This window comes from Pistacia vera, unplaced genomic scaffold, assembly GCF_008641045.1.
Source record: "Pistacia vera cultivar Batoury unplaced genomic scaffold, PisVer_v2 Contig447, whole genome shotgun sequence".
NCBI classification, from domain to species: Eukaryota; Viridiplantae; Streptophyta; class Magnoliopsida; order Sapindales; family Anacardiaceae; genus Pistacia; species Pistacia vera.
The window spans coordinates 304,829-322,238 of NW_022196276.1; the positions used below are offsets into that span (position 1 = coordinate 304,829).

At 37.6% G+C, this 17,410-nt stretch overlaps 1 protein-coding gene across 1 annotated transcript; it reads left to right on the forward strand.

Moving 5' to 3' along the window:
- Window positions 1-10,711: 10,711 nt before the first annotated feature.
- On the forward strand, window positions 10,712-12,154 carry LOC116144559 (pathogen-related protein-like). Its single transcript, XM_031430003.1, has 4 exons — window positions 10,712-10,911; window positions 11,040-11,172; window positions 11,299-11,603; window positions 11,725-12,154. Exons 1-4 carry the CDS (start codon window positions 10,774-10,776, stop codon window positions 11,875-11,877), a joined length of 729 nt encoding a protein of 242 aa, XP_031285863.1. The 5' UTR covers window positions 10,712-10,773; the 3' UTR covers window positions 11,878-12,154.
- Window positions 12,155-17,410: the final 5,256 nt, after the last annotated feature.

Sequence of the window (17,410 nt, forward strand, 5' to 3'; positions counted from 1 at the left end):
TTTTCACAGTATTTGCATCTCGCTTTCTTGACTTGAATGCCATTTTCTGTCTCGTAAAACTTGTCAAAATGTGCCCAAACGTTTGATGTGTGTTTGTCTTCGCTTTCAACGGCATTTGATGATCCCGTCTTAGTTTGAGATGAAGTTGGATGAGCACGATGATTACGAGGACGACTTCTAGAACCACCGGGAGCTGTTGGAATCGGAGGCATATTTTGAGGTGTATCAGATTTTAAGAATGGGAAACGGGACTATTTGAATCTCCTCCTGCATTTATGTTAGTAAAATCAGCGGGACTAGGACTAGGATAGTAGTTTCCTTCATCATTGTAATTGATGGGAGAGAAATATCTATCCATTATAGTTGAAAAAAAAAATTGATGTAGAAGAAATAAAAATTAAAGAAAGAGAATTGGAATATGGAAATTGGAATTTGGAAAATTGGAAATATGAATTAAAAATTGCAAAAACTAATAAAAATTAAAATACGAGCAAATTGATAACAAAGAGATTAAGAGAATAAATGAATAATTGAGAGATTAGAGATTAGAGAATATGAGAGAATGAGAGAATTTGAGTTGTGAGAAAAATGTGAGAGTTTAGGGCCAATTTATAGGAAAAAATGATAAAAAAGACCCTTCCAACGGCTATATTTCAAGGGTAAAGGGGTAATTTGAAAAATTAAATAAAATTTTTTATTTTTTTTTAAATTTTTTTCGTCCAACCTGCCGGGTTGGCTGTTGCAACCCGACGAGTTGGCGGGTCTCTTTCAAAAGAGACAAAACAACAACCTGCCGGGTTGCGGGTTGCCATTTTGCAACCCAGCCCGCCTGGGTGTTGCTGTCGGGTTAGGGTCAACCCGGACCGCCAAGATCCCGCTTCATTACAGGCCGGGTTAGGGTTGACCCGCCTAACCTGGCCCAAATGTTCCACCTCTAGCAAGGAGTGCATTATATGTTACTGCACTCAGTAAAATGCAATAAAAAAAAAAAATGTGGTTCGTGGTGGATGGAAAGCCACTACGGTTTGGGATGATGGAGTATGCCTTGGTGACGGGCTTAGGATGCGGGGAAGTGCCAGATAAGGCAGAAGCAGACGCAATAAGGACGAGTCCGGGAGCCATACGGTTTCGTAAGAAGGTTTTACAGGGGGCAAAGTCTATTACAAGACACGTTTCAGAGGAGAGGCTAGAAACAGTTCGGTTTAATGATGGAGAGAAGATAAAAGTGTGCTTGCTATTGTTTTTACATTCGATCTTATTGGCTGGTGAACCGTCAATAGGCTGAAAAAACCAGACTTGGCATTAAAGCAGGCCTAATGGGTTGGGCAAGATAAACAAAGCTCGTACAATTTGTTTGGTTTTCCATGGGCAATGCAGGTAAATATTAATAGTTTTCTGTTATATTTTTTATAATATATGTGTTTGAATTATGATATGAACTATTTTTTTACAATGTAGGCTTGGATGTATGAGGCCATCCCTGTCTTCGCTCAGGCTGGGGGGAGGAGCAACAGTTTGGATGTACATCAGCAATTTCCTAGGATGTTGCGGTGGCATGTCGAGAGGTGTACCCATTGGGACTACGACCAAATAGCCATTAAGATTGAAGCGGCTAGGGTAAGATTAAAGGATTAAACTTTTGAATATGCAGTTGCTTTAAAATGTTGCTTCAATATGATTGATTTTGTTTCTTATTGCAAGGAGTCGTCTGTCCCTTTCTCACCGCTACTGGGGATGAAGCAGAAGAGGACTATGTCACATCTTTCAAAGCACTGGAGGATGAAAGGGATGAACGGATAGACTGCCTGATGCAAGACCTAAAAGGGGTAATGCATGTGACGACAGTTGCAGGGCCACTGCTTGACAACGTGGTTGATGCCGAGGATGATGAAGCTCCAATCAGCGGGAGGCCCAAGGATGAGGATGAGAAGAGGGAAGAAGAGGTTCGTATGCCTCAGCAAACAAATACAACAAGTACCGCTTTGCCGAGACATCGGCGTCAGGAGAATGAGGTGGTTGACCTCATAAACGGTCTGTTTGAGAGTTTTACAACAACCGTTTATGACAGGTTTGACAAGATGGAAGAGCTCATGAAAAGGGTGGAGCAAAAAGTGGATAAGCTGGCAGAGAAAGTTGGTACAGTGGAGGAGAAAGTTGGTACAATGGAGGAGGAAGTTGGTGGAGAATTAAAGGCGGTTGAAGTGCAAACCAGGCTGAAAAGAGAGAGCCAAAAGAGCAAGTTTATGAAATCGCCTTACATGGTAGTGACACAGGTAAAGAAGAAGAAAATTAAGAAATAAATGGAGGAAGAACCAGAAATGGAGGAGGTTGAGGAGGTTGGTGGAGGAGGTGGGGCGGTGATAATGGAGGAGGACGAGGTGAGAGGCGAAGGAAGCGGGGATGTAAAAATGGAGGAAGGGGGAGGATGTGGGCAAGTGAAAATGGACTCAAATGTCGATTCGTATAGGCCAATAGAGGAAAAGAAAAAACTCTTCTATGCCTATTACAATGGATCAGGAAGTAATGCCCATATAAAGTGTAAGACAGGGGATTATCCCTGGGAATGGTTTGAGAAGTTGTTGACGATGGGCACGTGGCTTGAGGACTCGGTGAGTTATTTTCGCTTAATTTTCCTTATTTTTGCCTATGTTTTCCACACTTATCTTGTTGTTTTTATTTGATGTAGCACATCGATGAGATATTAGCACTGATGAGGCTATGACAGACTACTGATGGTGATCTATTGTATCCCGACTGTTTCATCACCGATGTGACGTTTGACCAAACACTTGTTTCAGCATATCGCACTTTAATTAAAAATGTCGTTGCTAGTGGTGCAGCAAAATGATCAAAGCGAAAAAGATTGGCCTCAGGCCCCCACTATAGTTGGACTGCATCCCTGATGATTTTCATTTTGATGACATGATTATATAGTACATACGGGGAGATCGGCCCAAATATGGCCACAGTTGGGCCTTTGTTAAAAGAGTGTACTACATCATCCTCGTCAAACAGATGCACTGGATAGCAGTCGTTGCGCATCTAGAGGAGGGGTTGTTGAAGATCCTTGACTGCAACCCAACTATTTGTCGAGAGAAGCAGTTGGAGGTCGAGTTGGAGCCACTGTCCAGGTTGTTCCCGTGGCTGTTGCGTGACAGCGGGATGTTTGGGCACTTGGGTGATCAAGTACTAATTGGAAAGTGGCCAATTAAGCGCTCTACCACAGTTGAGGCTAATGGTTAGCTTATCCAAATATTTCGATATTTGCTGCATCCCATGCCTATTTTTTATTTTGTGTTTCGATAAACATGTTACATTGATGTCTCTTATATTTTGATTTATGATGAATTAGATTGATATAAATTACTTAATTTTGCGATACAAATTCTTTTCAAATTTGGGAGGGAAATGAGTGATGTACAAATGTTTCCCAATCACAGTCATTTCAAAATTAATTAACTTAAAAGAATGGTATGGTACCAAACAATTACATATATGACCGACCACATATATCTCTTAAACGACCAAGACTTTTCCAGATATGATCGCTTAAGCGATCTCAAATCGCTTAAGCAACCAAGAGTCTATTACGAAGCATCGCTTAAGCGATTACCCATCTAGGCAGATGTTCATTTTGCCCTGGAAAATATCGCTTAAGCGATCCCAAATCGCTTAAGCAACAAAGACTCTTTTTGGAAGAATCGCTTAAGTGATACATAAGATCGCTTAAGCGATCATAGATCTGGGCAGATATTCATTCTGCCTCGGACAAGATCACTTAAGCGATCTCAAATCGCTTAAGTGACCAAGAGTCTTTTACGAAAATTGCTTAAGCGATATAAATGGATTGCTTAAGCGATCATAGATCTGGGCAGATTCATTCTGCCTTGGCCAAGATCGCTTAAGCAATCTCAAATCGCTTAAGCGATCAAGAGTCTTTTACGAAAATCGCTTAAGCGATACAAATGGATCGCTTAAGCGATCATAGATCTGGGCAGATTCATTCTGCCTTGGCCAAGATCGCTTAAGCGATCAAGAGTCTTTTACGAAAATCGCTTAAGCGATACAAATGGATAGCTTAAGCGATTTTCGATCTGGGCATCTGCCGTGGACTAGATCGCTTAAACGACTAGGAGTAAAAGCAAAGAATCGCTTAAGCGATACAGACAGATCGCTTAATCGACCAGAGTAAAAGCAAAGAATCGCTTAAGCGTACAGACGGATCTCTTAACCGAATGTGTAAATACAGAGGATCGCTTAAGTGATCCTATGTATTCGGATATTATTTATTGTATTTCAGAGCATCGGTTAAGTGATTAACGCTATGCTAAACATATAGGGTTTACGATTCGTTCAGTGGACTATGACCGTTATTATATTTATATTAAACATATAGTTCTTTTACGTAAATATGAAACATGTAAGGTGTAGAATATTTAAGTCTATGCTAAACATATAGGGTTTACGATTCGTTCAGTGGACTATGACCGTTATTATATTTATATTAAACATATAATTCTTTTACGTCAGTATGAAACATATAAGGTGTAGAATGTTTACGTTTATACTAAACGTATAGGGTTTACGATTCATTCAGTGGACTATGACCGTTATTATATTTATATTAAACATATAGTTCTTTTACATCAGTATGAAACATATAAGGTGTAGAATGTTTACGTCTATGCTAAACATATGGGGTTTACGATTCGTTTAGTGCACTATGACCGTTATTATATTTATATTAAACATATAGTTCTTTTACGTCAGTATAAGGTGTAGAATGTTTACGTCTATGCTAAACATATGAGGTTTATGATTCGTTCAGTGGACTATGACCATTATTATATTTATATTAAACATATAGTTCTTTTATGTCAGTATGAAACATATAAGGTGTAGACCATGGAATCTTAGTGAACATATGTTCTTCTTCTTTGTTCAGAACATAAAGGGTGCGTTTGGTTGAATATTCCTATAAATATTACAAATCCTATTCCCAAAATATTTCTTTGTTTAATTATTTAGGAAATATTAGTATTTTTTAAATAAATTTTAGACCCATTAAGTGAATTAATTTCATTAATACCACCTGAAAAAATTAAAAATTAACAAAAACACCCCCACCCACCCAACTTCCCAGATTTTGGCTACCACCAACGATTACAAACGATCGAAAATGGCCGGTAATTCACAAATGTGACTTTTTCTAACCAGATCCACTGTGGATCTAGCCGGAAAAGGCCACATTTGGCCGTCATCGACTTTCAAAGAAATGACCAACGTTGACAGTCAACGATAGCCAAATCTTGGGCATCGTTGACCGAAAACGACGGCCAAATCTGGTCGTGATCTGGCCTTTTTTGGCCACATACATGGTCGATCTGGCCGAAAAAGGCCATATTGACGCCCTATCCGCCTGATCCGACCGTTGTGCATTGTAACGCCCTTTCTCGTTAGGATTTCGGCAGTGGTGGCTGGAATCTGGCACCCTGGGTAGGTGGGGGTGTATTTGTTAAATTTTAAATTTTTTCGTTGGTCGATTAAGCGATCGTACTAAAAGGAACTTCGTTTTGATTAAGCGATTATGTGATTGGCAGAATCAAATCTGCCCAGGTGCATGATCGCTTAAGCGATCCGAGATATCGCTTAAGCGATTCTTGTCTTTTTGTCTTGGTCGATTAAGCGATCGTGGATTGCTTAAGCGATCATGTGATTGGCAGAATCAATATCTGCCCAGGTGCACGATCGCTTAAACGATCTGTGATATCGCTTAAGTGATCCTATTTGAAAAACCCTTTGTCGCTTAAGCGATATACTTAGTCGCTTAAGCAATCATGGGCAATATATACTTTTCCAGCCTTTCTCCTGAATTTTGACAAACTAAAATTACCAACACGTATTAATTCCATACTTTCTCCTCAATTTGACAACCTAATTCAAAACTAAAATCAACAACAAATATTTAGGCCATGTAACAAGAAATATAAAGAATGATTTATTAAAGGTAACAATAAAATTTAAAACATCAATAATTGAAAATAATAACTCATCAATGGTTGGCCTTCGCAACTCCCTAAATTTCATCCTTCTTCGAACCTAATTTTCTGGATCTGCATGTGATTACTTCTGGTAACTGCTTCTCTTGTGGCCAGATTGCTTGCAAATTGAGCACTTATTCATCTTCCGGGGAACCTCAGAGGCAGATGGAATACGCTTAACTCTTTTTCTCCCATTTACTGTCTTCTTGAATGGCAGATGGATGATAATGTCAGCCAACTCTAGCGACCCTACCTACTGCTCTTCTGGAGGCACTGGATATATTGTTTATGAATAAGCTAGCATGTAGTGATCTGCCACATAGAGAGGGGAGCAAAGTTCCATGTAAATTCTTGAACCAAAATCCGGCTTTCGTTGGTGTTTCAGTGCTGCTAGTGCATGAGGACAAGGTAAACGTTGAATGTCAAGCACTTTACAGCTGCAAGCTGTTAACTGGGGCATCCGGACCACAGTCTCGCACAGTAAACTCTTGAGCATTAGGAGGATAGGCAAACAGTGCATTTGACAGTTCCATACGTTCTCGCAATAATTTTTTAGCTGACAGAACAAGGGTTGTAGTAAAATTATCTGACTCCATACGACGCTCATGGAACTACTGTGACAATGTCCTCTGGATTGTATAAAAAGTACAACTATTGGAAACTCTCTTTCTATTAACAACTTCGAATTTATGGACTCCGCTATATTCTTGGTCATGACATCAAACCTTCTTCCAGGAAAGTAAGCTCTACTCCATCGCTTGAAACCAACATCATGCTCAAGATACTTAGCAACTCTATCATCTTTGATTCGGATTTGCTAGAAGTGCTCCTCGAACTCATCAACCCGATAAGCTTTTGTTGCCATGTAGTATGTCTAAAAGAGGCCAGCACACTTAGACTTTTGTTTTATGTTCTCACCAAGATGCCTTATATAGAATCCATGATGTGTTTGGCGGTAAATAGTGGCAATCCCCTTTTTTATATAGTTATGCCTATCGGATATTATGCACAACTCATCATTGTCAGACACTATCGTACGTAATTGTTGAAGAAACCAAGTCCACGACTCGTCATTCTCAGAGTCAACCATACACCATGCAACAGGATATGTGTGATTCTCGCTGTCCTGTGTAATGGCCACCAACAATGTACCTCCATACTTTCCCATCAGAAAGCAACCATCAACAGCCAACACCTTTCTCATGTTTACAAAACCCTTTATAGCAGAACCGTAAGCAACAAAAAAATATCTAAACATCATATTCCTGTCCCACTTCAAAGCCGTCTTACTACCTTGGTTTGTCAACTCAAGCATATAACGGTACGCTTCTAATACTGCGTACCCGTGCGTTGACGTGCCTCTCACAAAATCTTGTGCATGGTGTCTCCCTTTCTAGCATTTTAGTAACTAATAGCACATCCCAACTCTGTGCACACAAGTCTCTGAATGTCTTTAGGAGATGGACCTTTCCCTTCAACGAACCGACTTTTGACAAATTGTCCAATAACATCAGCGGACGCTTATCGATGCTCACCTGAAATATGTCCCAAACCACATGTGTGCTCACGGGTATATGTGCTAAGAATAAATTTTTCTGACTCCCCCAACCTTCTACAATAAACCCACCACCTCCACTTTCAGTCACGACATACAACCGTCACAGCTAATGAATTTGACTTTTTGGTGATGAACTCGAAATTACCTCTCACGGCAACAAGTTTTAGCTTCCTCACCACTTCCTCTTTGTTGTCAAATAAATACCCTATGCGCAACTCTGATCCATCCTTAAAAACATGAGCTGATTCACTACTACCTCCAGTTGCCCCCTCTGAACCTGCATAAACGACCATAGTGTTCTCTTCCTCACAATCTACGACTTCTGCATAATCTGTATTTAAAGGAATCTCTACATATGTGGGAACATCTACAAGGTCCTCTTCCTCAACATTTTCATTCTGGCCCCCATCACTAACCTCTTCTACAGTGTCCTCCTCACCACCTTATTCACCATCTACTCTTGAATTTTCAACTAACAAATCAATGGCCTCGTAGTTCAAATTAAAACCAGACTAATCTCTGCCTACTTCCTCGTTATCCCCTTCCTTTGAACCAACTTCCAACGGTTTTTCTACAAAAGAAACCCTTAAAATCGGCCTCGAACCATTATCGACCACATCAATCATTTATAACTTCACACTTTCATCCGACTTTAATATAGCTGGAGGTACCTTATAATGTTCAGGAACTCTGCTTAAAACATACTTCACAACTATATCACTACGCGAGCAACTCAAATTGCCTCTTCTAATTATTTCATCAATCAACTCATCAAAACTAACCTCTGTGCTCACAGCAATTGGTATAACTTCTTTGCTCTTCCCAATCCACTTTCAACTACTTTCTTCCTCCACCCACTCACCAAAATATTCAACACCCAAAACAACTTGTCTCATGTGTAATAATAGCCAACTACCTGTAATGCAAGAAAAAAAATATATTCTTAAATGCTGTACTAAGGGTTCAAATATTTTAAAAAGAATCTGCACAGTCGCTTATATAGTCTGGTGTATCGCTTAAGCGATCATGGTTATTTATACTGGATCACTTAAGCGATACACTTGATCGCTTAAACAATCCAGTATAAATAACCATGATCGCTTAAGCCATCTTATGCCATTTACTGATCGCTTAAGCGATCTGCTCCTATACACCAGACTTTTAGCAGATCGCTTAAGCGATCTTATGCCACATACCTGATATTACCAGACGTACCAGATCGCTTAAGCGATCCATCATACCTAGAACACATTTTCAGTTATCTCCATCTACAATCGATCCATCATACCAAGAACACATACCCAGAACAAATTTTCAACATATTTTACTCCTTTCAACTTCTATTACATCAAACATAGCCCAACAACCTAAGCAACTAAATCAAATCATAACCCAAACCCAATCCATGCTAAATCAAAATCATAACCCAGATCTTTGTAAATCGAAATATGAAATCGAAAGGGAGATACACATACCTGGACGAAATGTCAGGAGGAGGAGGAGGAGAGGAAGGATCTATGTTGGAGAAGATGTTAATGGCGAAGGAATGCGTTAACGTGGCGGGAGGAAGAAGAAGAAGGTGTTTGGGTTTATTTGCAAGAATTTCAACTCTTTGGGGACATATTATAATTTTTAAAAGATTACAAAATTACTCATTAATCCTAATTAACCCCTAATCATATTTAATCAAGCTTAATAAAAAATAAGGCTATTTAGTTGACATTTACAAACTACATAGCCTTTTAATTAAATTTTAACTCCAAATGTCTTTTTAATAAACTGCCCCATATAACTCATAGGCTATATCTATACATTAAAGTCTTAAGTAATATAACATATGGGCTATAGCTATACACTAAAGTCTAAATGACGTAGAACGTCTAACAGATGAATTCTTGGAGAGAGCCGAGTGTCAAAAGCCAAAACATGGGTGTGCCAACTTAAAACAATTATAACTTTTGATCCGGGAGGAGTTGCCTATAAGATATCAACGAAAAACTCGTTTTAGTCCGACGACATGGAACGTGGTTTCCCGATTAGAGGTCGTTTTCGAGACCAAAATCCACTGTTTGGCTTGTTTCAAGCCGTTTAAAAGTTTTCCGCACATTTTTCCTATTTTCTTATTTTATAATTAGTCAACAATGAGAAATTCCTTTTAAATTAATTTTTGAGTTTAATTATGATTTTATTTTCTTGTTTAGTTAGGAATTTTGTTAGGATTGAATGTCACCACCCTATATAAACATATTTTTCATTTTTTGTAGATATAGAAGGATTTTCAGATTTTCCTTCAAACTTTAGGAATTAAGTTTATATGATTAAGACTTGTTCATCAACCTTAAAGACATAATCAGGTAATAGTCTTGTTTCTACGCTAACTCACTGTGCCACTACACCTAAAACCAAAGCAATCGGCTTCAATTTAAACTCTGAATTGTAAAGGATTTTATCAAATCTATTCATTATTCTTTATGCGAGGCTTGAATTTATTCATTAATTATTTATTATTGTTAACCATGAAAACTTGGCTGATTTTAGGATTTGTTTGCGTTATAATTCTTATTGATTATATATTTACAAAGTATATATATGTCACAGAAAATTATGATATTTAGGAATTAGTTAGGATATTTAGCTAAGTAGAAGGGAAGTTCAATCGAAAAAGAAGATAGCTAGCAAGTAAAAATGAAATTAAGAATAGCACCACCAAGAGTGGGAATTGATAAGACCATTTTAGAAAAATGTAAAGCTTGGTGTCATTATCCATCTTCCATTCCACCATTTTTTATTAAACGCCTAGTTGCAGGTTATTTAAAGGTAACTTTGGCTAAAAGTTATTGCTTGGAATTGGGAGTTTTGGGATTTTAATTTGTAAGTTCGTCGAGATAAGTGATATCAGAGTTTGAGGAGTGTTGTATACTCCTTCCTTAATTGATAAAAGATCATGTTGAGGAGTTTTGGGATTTGTTTTCAAAATAATTTGGGACATTATAATTCATCATCAACCAATATTATCCAAATGTTGACTTGGTTCATTTGTGTGATACTCAAGCTACCTTATTCTACTAAGTAAAAAAGTCTACTGCATTTTGCCTATATAAAGAACTCTCTGTCACACAAAATATTCACTCTACTCCATTAATCTTAAACTTGCAAATATAGAAACTTAAGAAGATGGCAGCTTTAGTAGTTGAGGGAGACAGATATCGTTCTCTCCTACATGGAGAAGAAGAGAAGAATACCAAATGGAGATTTGGTACCCTTCCTAACTACAATACTGTCAACAAACTCTTTGAAGAAGGCAGAACTAAGGTCTCTTTTACGTTCTCTTTCATATAAATTCTATATATGTTTATATTTATTCTCTACTTTAAATATTTTTGATTTTTTATTACTATAGAGATCACCAATCTAACTTGTTTATATATTCTGCACGGAAGGTATGGCCTGCTGGATCACTTGAAGAAAAGGTGCAGAACCTTGCCAAGTCATGGGAAATGGAAATGATCCATAAGACTCGTATTGAAGACTTCAAGACAATTGATACAAACAAGTTTACTTTCAGCCTCAATGGTATATATAATTATTTACACCAAATAATAAACACTTAAGCAACAATTCAAAAATGAATTAGTTTTTGCCATGTACTTAAGTATCTATATAATATGTGAACATGTACATGTTGATCATGATTTACAGGAAGGAAAGCTCAAACTATTGAAGAAATAAGTAAGCTTGATGGAGGGTATGGCCTAAATTGGCAAACTTCCCTGCCAAAGGAGTTAAGGGTGTACAACCCAATTGATGATGAAACTGCAGCTTCATATATGAAGACTTTCTCAACAACATTCCCAAGAGGATTTGCTATGGAGGTTCTCCAAGTTTATAGTGGCCCTCCAGTTATTGCTTACAAGTTCAGGCACTGGGGTTTCATGGACGGTCCTTTTAGAGGGCATGCCGCTACTGGGGAGATGGTAGAGCTCTTTGGCATGGCCATGTTTGAGGTATATTTATATCGTCTCTGCTAAAATTGACTATCGTAATTTAAGTTCTTCTTGTATAATATATATAATAATAATACTATAAGTTACTAAAAAAAATGTATTCTTTTTCAATGTGAAACAGGTGGATGAAGATATGAAAATTGTGAAGGTGGAGTTCTTTTACGATCGTGGAGAATTGCTTGCTGGTCTCCTCAAAGGTGCGAAAATAGATGGATCATATTCATCTAAAGAAGCAGCAGCACCCTTAAGCTGCCCTGTTCTCAGGAACAATTAATAATGGCTGGCTGATATTGCCATGCCAACTTTCATAGTACAAAAATAAATAAAGGAAATCTCAACTTAACTGTGCTCAAGGCATGTGTTAAAGTGAATTTTATGATCCACAATCTTACAAGAAGATACAATTTACAGTGGATGACGTGTTAAAAGCTGTAAAGTTTTATCCTTTTGTAAACTTGTGATACTACATAATTCCTTTAATATGTGTTTAGAGAACATATGTTAAGAGAACCTGTAAAATAATAAAATGTTTAATTAATCCTAATAAGATAAATAGAGAAAGGGAGTGACTATATAAATAATTGCGCTCATAGTGGGCACCTGGGTATGCAGTTTGAGAGATCCCTGTTCATCTGTAGTCAATATTCAACCTGTAGCAGCTAAGTGATTTGCCTTTAATTTTCTTTTATATTAAAATTGTCATGCAGCTGTTTTAATGTATAATTATGTGTATAATGAATTTAAGTTTAACTAATTTACATGTCATTCTGTCTTAATCTATGGGTGCTTCACTTCCAAATTCAAGGCTATCATATTCATCGTCACTTAAGCCCTCAAACAACCATGGCCTTAACCCTTAAACGGCAATATACAGTATATAGAAAACATTCTTATCAGATCTTTTAAAAATTTTAAATAATTATTTATACATTTAATTTAGTGTTACACTAAACAAATGATAGTATTAATTTAATCTGATCCAATTCTATTCAATTTACTCTAATCCAATATGAAAAAATTAATCTATCCTAAATAACGGATAGGGTTAAGTAATAAATTACTAAGTAAAGACAAACACTTTGAAAATGAACACTAAAAGTACTAATTTCAGTATTCCGAGTAATCCTCCTACTCTACCCACCATTTCTGTGAAACTCTTGGAAAGAAATTATTCGTTTTGGAGATCACAGATTCTGCCGGCACTCACCTCACATGGAATTGAAGTATTCGTGATTGGAGAAAGGATGTGTCCGTCGATGTTTATTCTTGAAAAATCAGACGATCTTGGACAGACAATCAAGAAACCAAATCCAGATTATTTTGCATGGAAGAAGATTGATCAGTTTTTGGTAAGTTGGCTCTACTCTACAATTTCAGAGTCAATTTTTCGTCATGTAGCTAAATGTGTTACTGCTTATGAGATTTGGAATACTCTTGAGTTACATTTTCAATCTGCCTCTAAAACTAGAACCCTACACCTCCGAAATTTGTCACAAACAACCAAGAAATATGCTAGCACTGTGAATGATTATGTGTTGCGAATGAAAGAACTAGGAGATGAGTTAATTGCTAGTGGTGTCAATTTAACTGATGAAGAGCTTCTGTTGTCTATGTTGGATGGCCTTGGGCCTGAATATGATGCGGTAGTGGCCAATTTAGGCTCAACCAGTAGTCAAACCACATTGCAGGAGGCACAATTTTTACTTCACAAACATGAAATTAGGTTAGAAAGACAACATACATCCTTTACCAATGTTCATGAGGCTCTTGTGGTTTCAAAACAAGGTCTGAATGAGTCCAATTCAGCACCTCAGGTTATTAAATCCTCACACATTTGATGTCACTAACTGCAGACCTTATACAGAAACCTCTCACTCACACTCACAGTCCCAACAATCCTTTCTCAATATTCCTCACTACACTCATTAGAATCATCTAGCTAGTTCACAACAAAATCAGTTTTCTAATACTAATTTGGGGTTTCCTAGACCTGAGTTTAGTCTCATGCAACACCCACAACAGTCAGCTCCAGGGGATGGTTTTATGCCATATAATCAGTATCAGGCTTATAATTCTCAGTTGGTACGTAGTAAAGGCAAAGGCAAACGTTATTTTAGACCAAGGCTGATTTGTCAAGTGTGTGGTAAAGGAGGACATTCAGCATTACAGTGTTACCACAGGTTTGATCATGAGTATCAGGGGTTTGTAAATTCTGGATCAGGATATAATACTGGAATTGGATATAGTACTGGAAGTTTTAATAATGCTAGACAAACTGGTCACAATGTTGGACAGTGTACTCGTTTTAGCAATACCAATAGTCCACAAACTTACTTCATTGATGCTCAATCCCATGAGTCACCACAAGCTCTCCTAGCAACTAAAGGTGTACCAAGTCAGTTTAATACTGTCCTATATAACTCAGTGGAGACAAATCCACCAATTAATTCTCAAGTTGGATACTCTGGAGGTTATGCTTTTATTCCACAAAGTGTCCCCAATTATGGGCATCTTCAACAGCCTCAGTATGGCCACTCTTCAGTCCCTGATGGAGAACAACAGCTTAATTCATCCTCTTTTTGCACAGCAATGGCTACTACTTAGACTGTGAAAGATTAGACATGGTATGTGCATTCTGGAGCCACAAACCACATGACTTCTAATCTAAAGAATATGGTGATCCAAGACAATTACCACGGTGGAGCTACTATTCCAGTGGGGAATGGTTAAACAGTTCCAGTTTCACACACAAGTGTGTCTTTTCTAAATTCAAACACTATCTCTAAAGTTTTATTTCTCAAGAATATGTTGTGTGTTCCTAACATTGCAAAGAATTTACTAAGCATATCTCAAATTACAAAAGACAATGGTGTGATTGTTGAATTTCATTCTGACCATTGTCTTGTAAAGGATAAGTGGACCAGTGAGATATTGCTTCAAAGATCCCTAAAGGATGGTCTCTATCAGTTGCAAGTTTCTTTGCCTACTGTTGGGCAATTTCTTTCTCTCCTGCCACTTCAATTTCTAGTTCAAATGGAATAAATTCTACTTTCAGCTCTACTATTGATACCTGTTGTTTAAATAAAACTTTTGTTTCCCAGAAATCTGATGTATCTCTTAGTTTGACAAAACTGTGGCATGCTCGATTAGGGCATCCACAAGTCAAAACTCTTAAGAATGTGATGAATAAAGTTCATGTAACTGGTGTTTTTGATAATAACATTTTCTGTGAATCATGCCAATTTGGCAAGTTGTCTCAAATCTCTTTTCCCAAGTCTGGTTCTATAACCAGCAAACCTCTTGAGTTAGTCTATTCTGATATGTGGGGTCCTTCACCTGTGAGCTCCTCTAAAGGCTTCAAATATTACATGTTGCTTGTAGATGATTATAATAGGCATATGTGGATATATCCCTTAAAATTCAAGTTGAAAGCCTTTCAAGTTTTTTCCTATTTTCATAAGTTTGCCGAGAAACAATTAGATACAAAGCTTAAGTTTTTGCAAACAGATTGGGGGGGGGGGGGGGGGGGGGGGGGAGAGAGTTTAGATCTTTTACTGGATATTTACAGGAGCATGGTATTGGTTTTAGGCATCCTTGCCCTTACCTACACCAACAAAATGGTAGGGTAGAATGGAGACACGAAATCATCACTGAGTTTGGTCTAACCTTATTGGCACATGCTGGTATGCCATTATGTCTCTGGTGGCAAGCCTTTAGTACAGCAGTTTTTATTGTAAACAGACTGCCTTCATTTGTCTTAGAGGATGTTCCACCTTATCAGAAGTTGTATAACAGGGAACCTGAGTATACTGCCTTGAAAGTGTTTGGATGTTGTTGTTATCCCTTTATAAGACCCTACCAAAAACATAACTTATCCTACCATACTGAGCAGTGTATTTTTCTTGGATATAGCTCAGCTCATAAAGGGTATAAGTGCCTCTCCTCTACAGGTAAAATTTACATAGTAAAGCAAGCTAAGTTCAATGAAGAGGAATTTCCTTACAAGACTGGTTTTAAGTGTTTTCTGTTTAAATATTTGGATAGTGCATAATCAAATCTCTATTCTAATATTGAAGGTTTACATTCATCCTGGGATTTATCTCACTGTTTGAACTCCAATATTAGAATGGGAATGAATTCTGATGCTAATGTTATAGATTCCTCTCGGTCCTGTCATGTTTCTGATGCTTTGCCTACAGCTCACACAACTACAAAAGTGTGTTCTGATTCACCAGTTTATTCTCCTGATGCAACAAACTTAGTTCAAGGTACCTTAGATTCTGGTTTAGCTAAAGGTTCATTAATAAGTAATCATACTTCAGATTCTGGTTTAGCTATATAAAGGTTCATTAGTGAGTAATCATACTTCAGATTCTGGTCTAGCTAAAGATTCATTGGTGAGTAATCATAATTCAGGTTGTGGTTTAGCTAAAGATTCATTGGTGAGTGATAATACTTCAGATTCTGGTTTAGCTAAAGGTTCATTAGTGAGTGATCAGGCTGCATCTTCTGGAATTCAGTTAGAAATAGTTCTTCCTATTCAACAGCACAAACCTATCACCAATAACCACCCAATGCTTACAAGATCAAAGTCTCAGTCTCAACATTCAATAGGACATGCTTATATTACAAATTTGTCTATTTTAGCAGAACCAAAAACTGCTGCAGAAGCAGTCATAATTCTTGAATGGAAAACGGCTATGAATGAGGAGTTTGATGCACTATTGAGGAACAAAACCTGGGAACTAGTACCCCTTACTTCATACATGAATGTAGTAGGCTATAAGTGGGTTTTTAAGACCAAATTGAAACCTGATGGCACCCTTCAAAAGTATAAGGCAAGGTTAGTTGCCAAGGGGTTTCAACAGACCCTTGGATTAGATTACTTTGACATGTTTTCACCAGTAATTAAACCAGTAACTATCAGAATCATGCTTTCTCTTGCTATCCATAACAATTGGGAAATTCAGCAAATAGACATCAATAACACATTTTTAAATGGAGAGCTTACAGAGACAGTGTTTATGATGCAACCTGAGGGTTTTGCTGATCAGCATTACCCTAAACATGTATGTAAACTACATAAGGGTCTCTATGGCCTCAAACAAGCCCCAAGGGCCTGGTTTGACAAATTAAAAACTGCTCTTATTGATTGGGGTTTTCAAGGCAGTGTTTCTGATACAAGTTTGTTCTTCTTTAGGGAAGGAACTAAGGTAATCTACCTATTGGTGTATGTAGATGATATTCTAATTACTGGGAATGATTCTATCTTGATTGATCAGATTGTTATAGACTTGAACAGTATGTTTGCTCTAAAAACTCTAGGTGCCCTTAACTATTTCTTGGGCTTTGAGGTTCATAGAAATGAAGAAGGCCTATTGCTTACTCAAGCCAAATATGCTCAGGACTTGTTGAGCAAAGCTGGTCTCTCTGATTGTAAACCCTGTTTCACTCCTATGGCCACGGGAACCAGACTCATGAAAGAAGACAGTGCCTTTTTTGATCAACCTTCTCTTTACAGGAGCCTTGTAGGAAGATTGCAGTATTTAACATTATCCAGACCTGACTTAGCCTTTGCTGTCAATCGGCTAAGTCAGTTTCTTCAATATCCTGCTATGCACCATTAGACTGCATGCAAAAGAGTCCTAAGATATATTAAAGGTACGATGCAGCATGGTTTATTATTTACAAAAAATTAGCAACTTACTTTAGAAAGGTATGCAGATGCAGATTGGGCAAGTGATGTAGGTGATAGGAGATCTACAACAGGTTACAGTATTTTTCTTGGTGGAAATATGATCCAATGG

Excerpts from the sequence above, each read along its gene's own strand:
- LOC116144559 (XM_031430003.1), top strand. The coding sequence starts at position 10,774 with ATGGCAGCTTTAGTAGTTGAGGGAGACAGATATCGTTCTCTCCTACAT. Across the intron at positions 10,912-11,039 it reads TTGAAGAAGGCAGAACTAAG|GTATGGCCTGCTGGATCACT; the intron begins GTCTCTTTTACG and ends TCTGCACGGAAG. Across the intron at positions 11,604-11,724 it reads TTGGCATGGCCATGTTTGAG|GTGGATGAAGATATGAAAAT; the intron begins GTATATTTATAT and ends AATGTGAAACAG.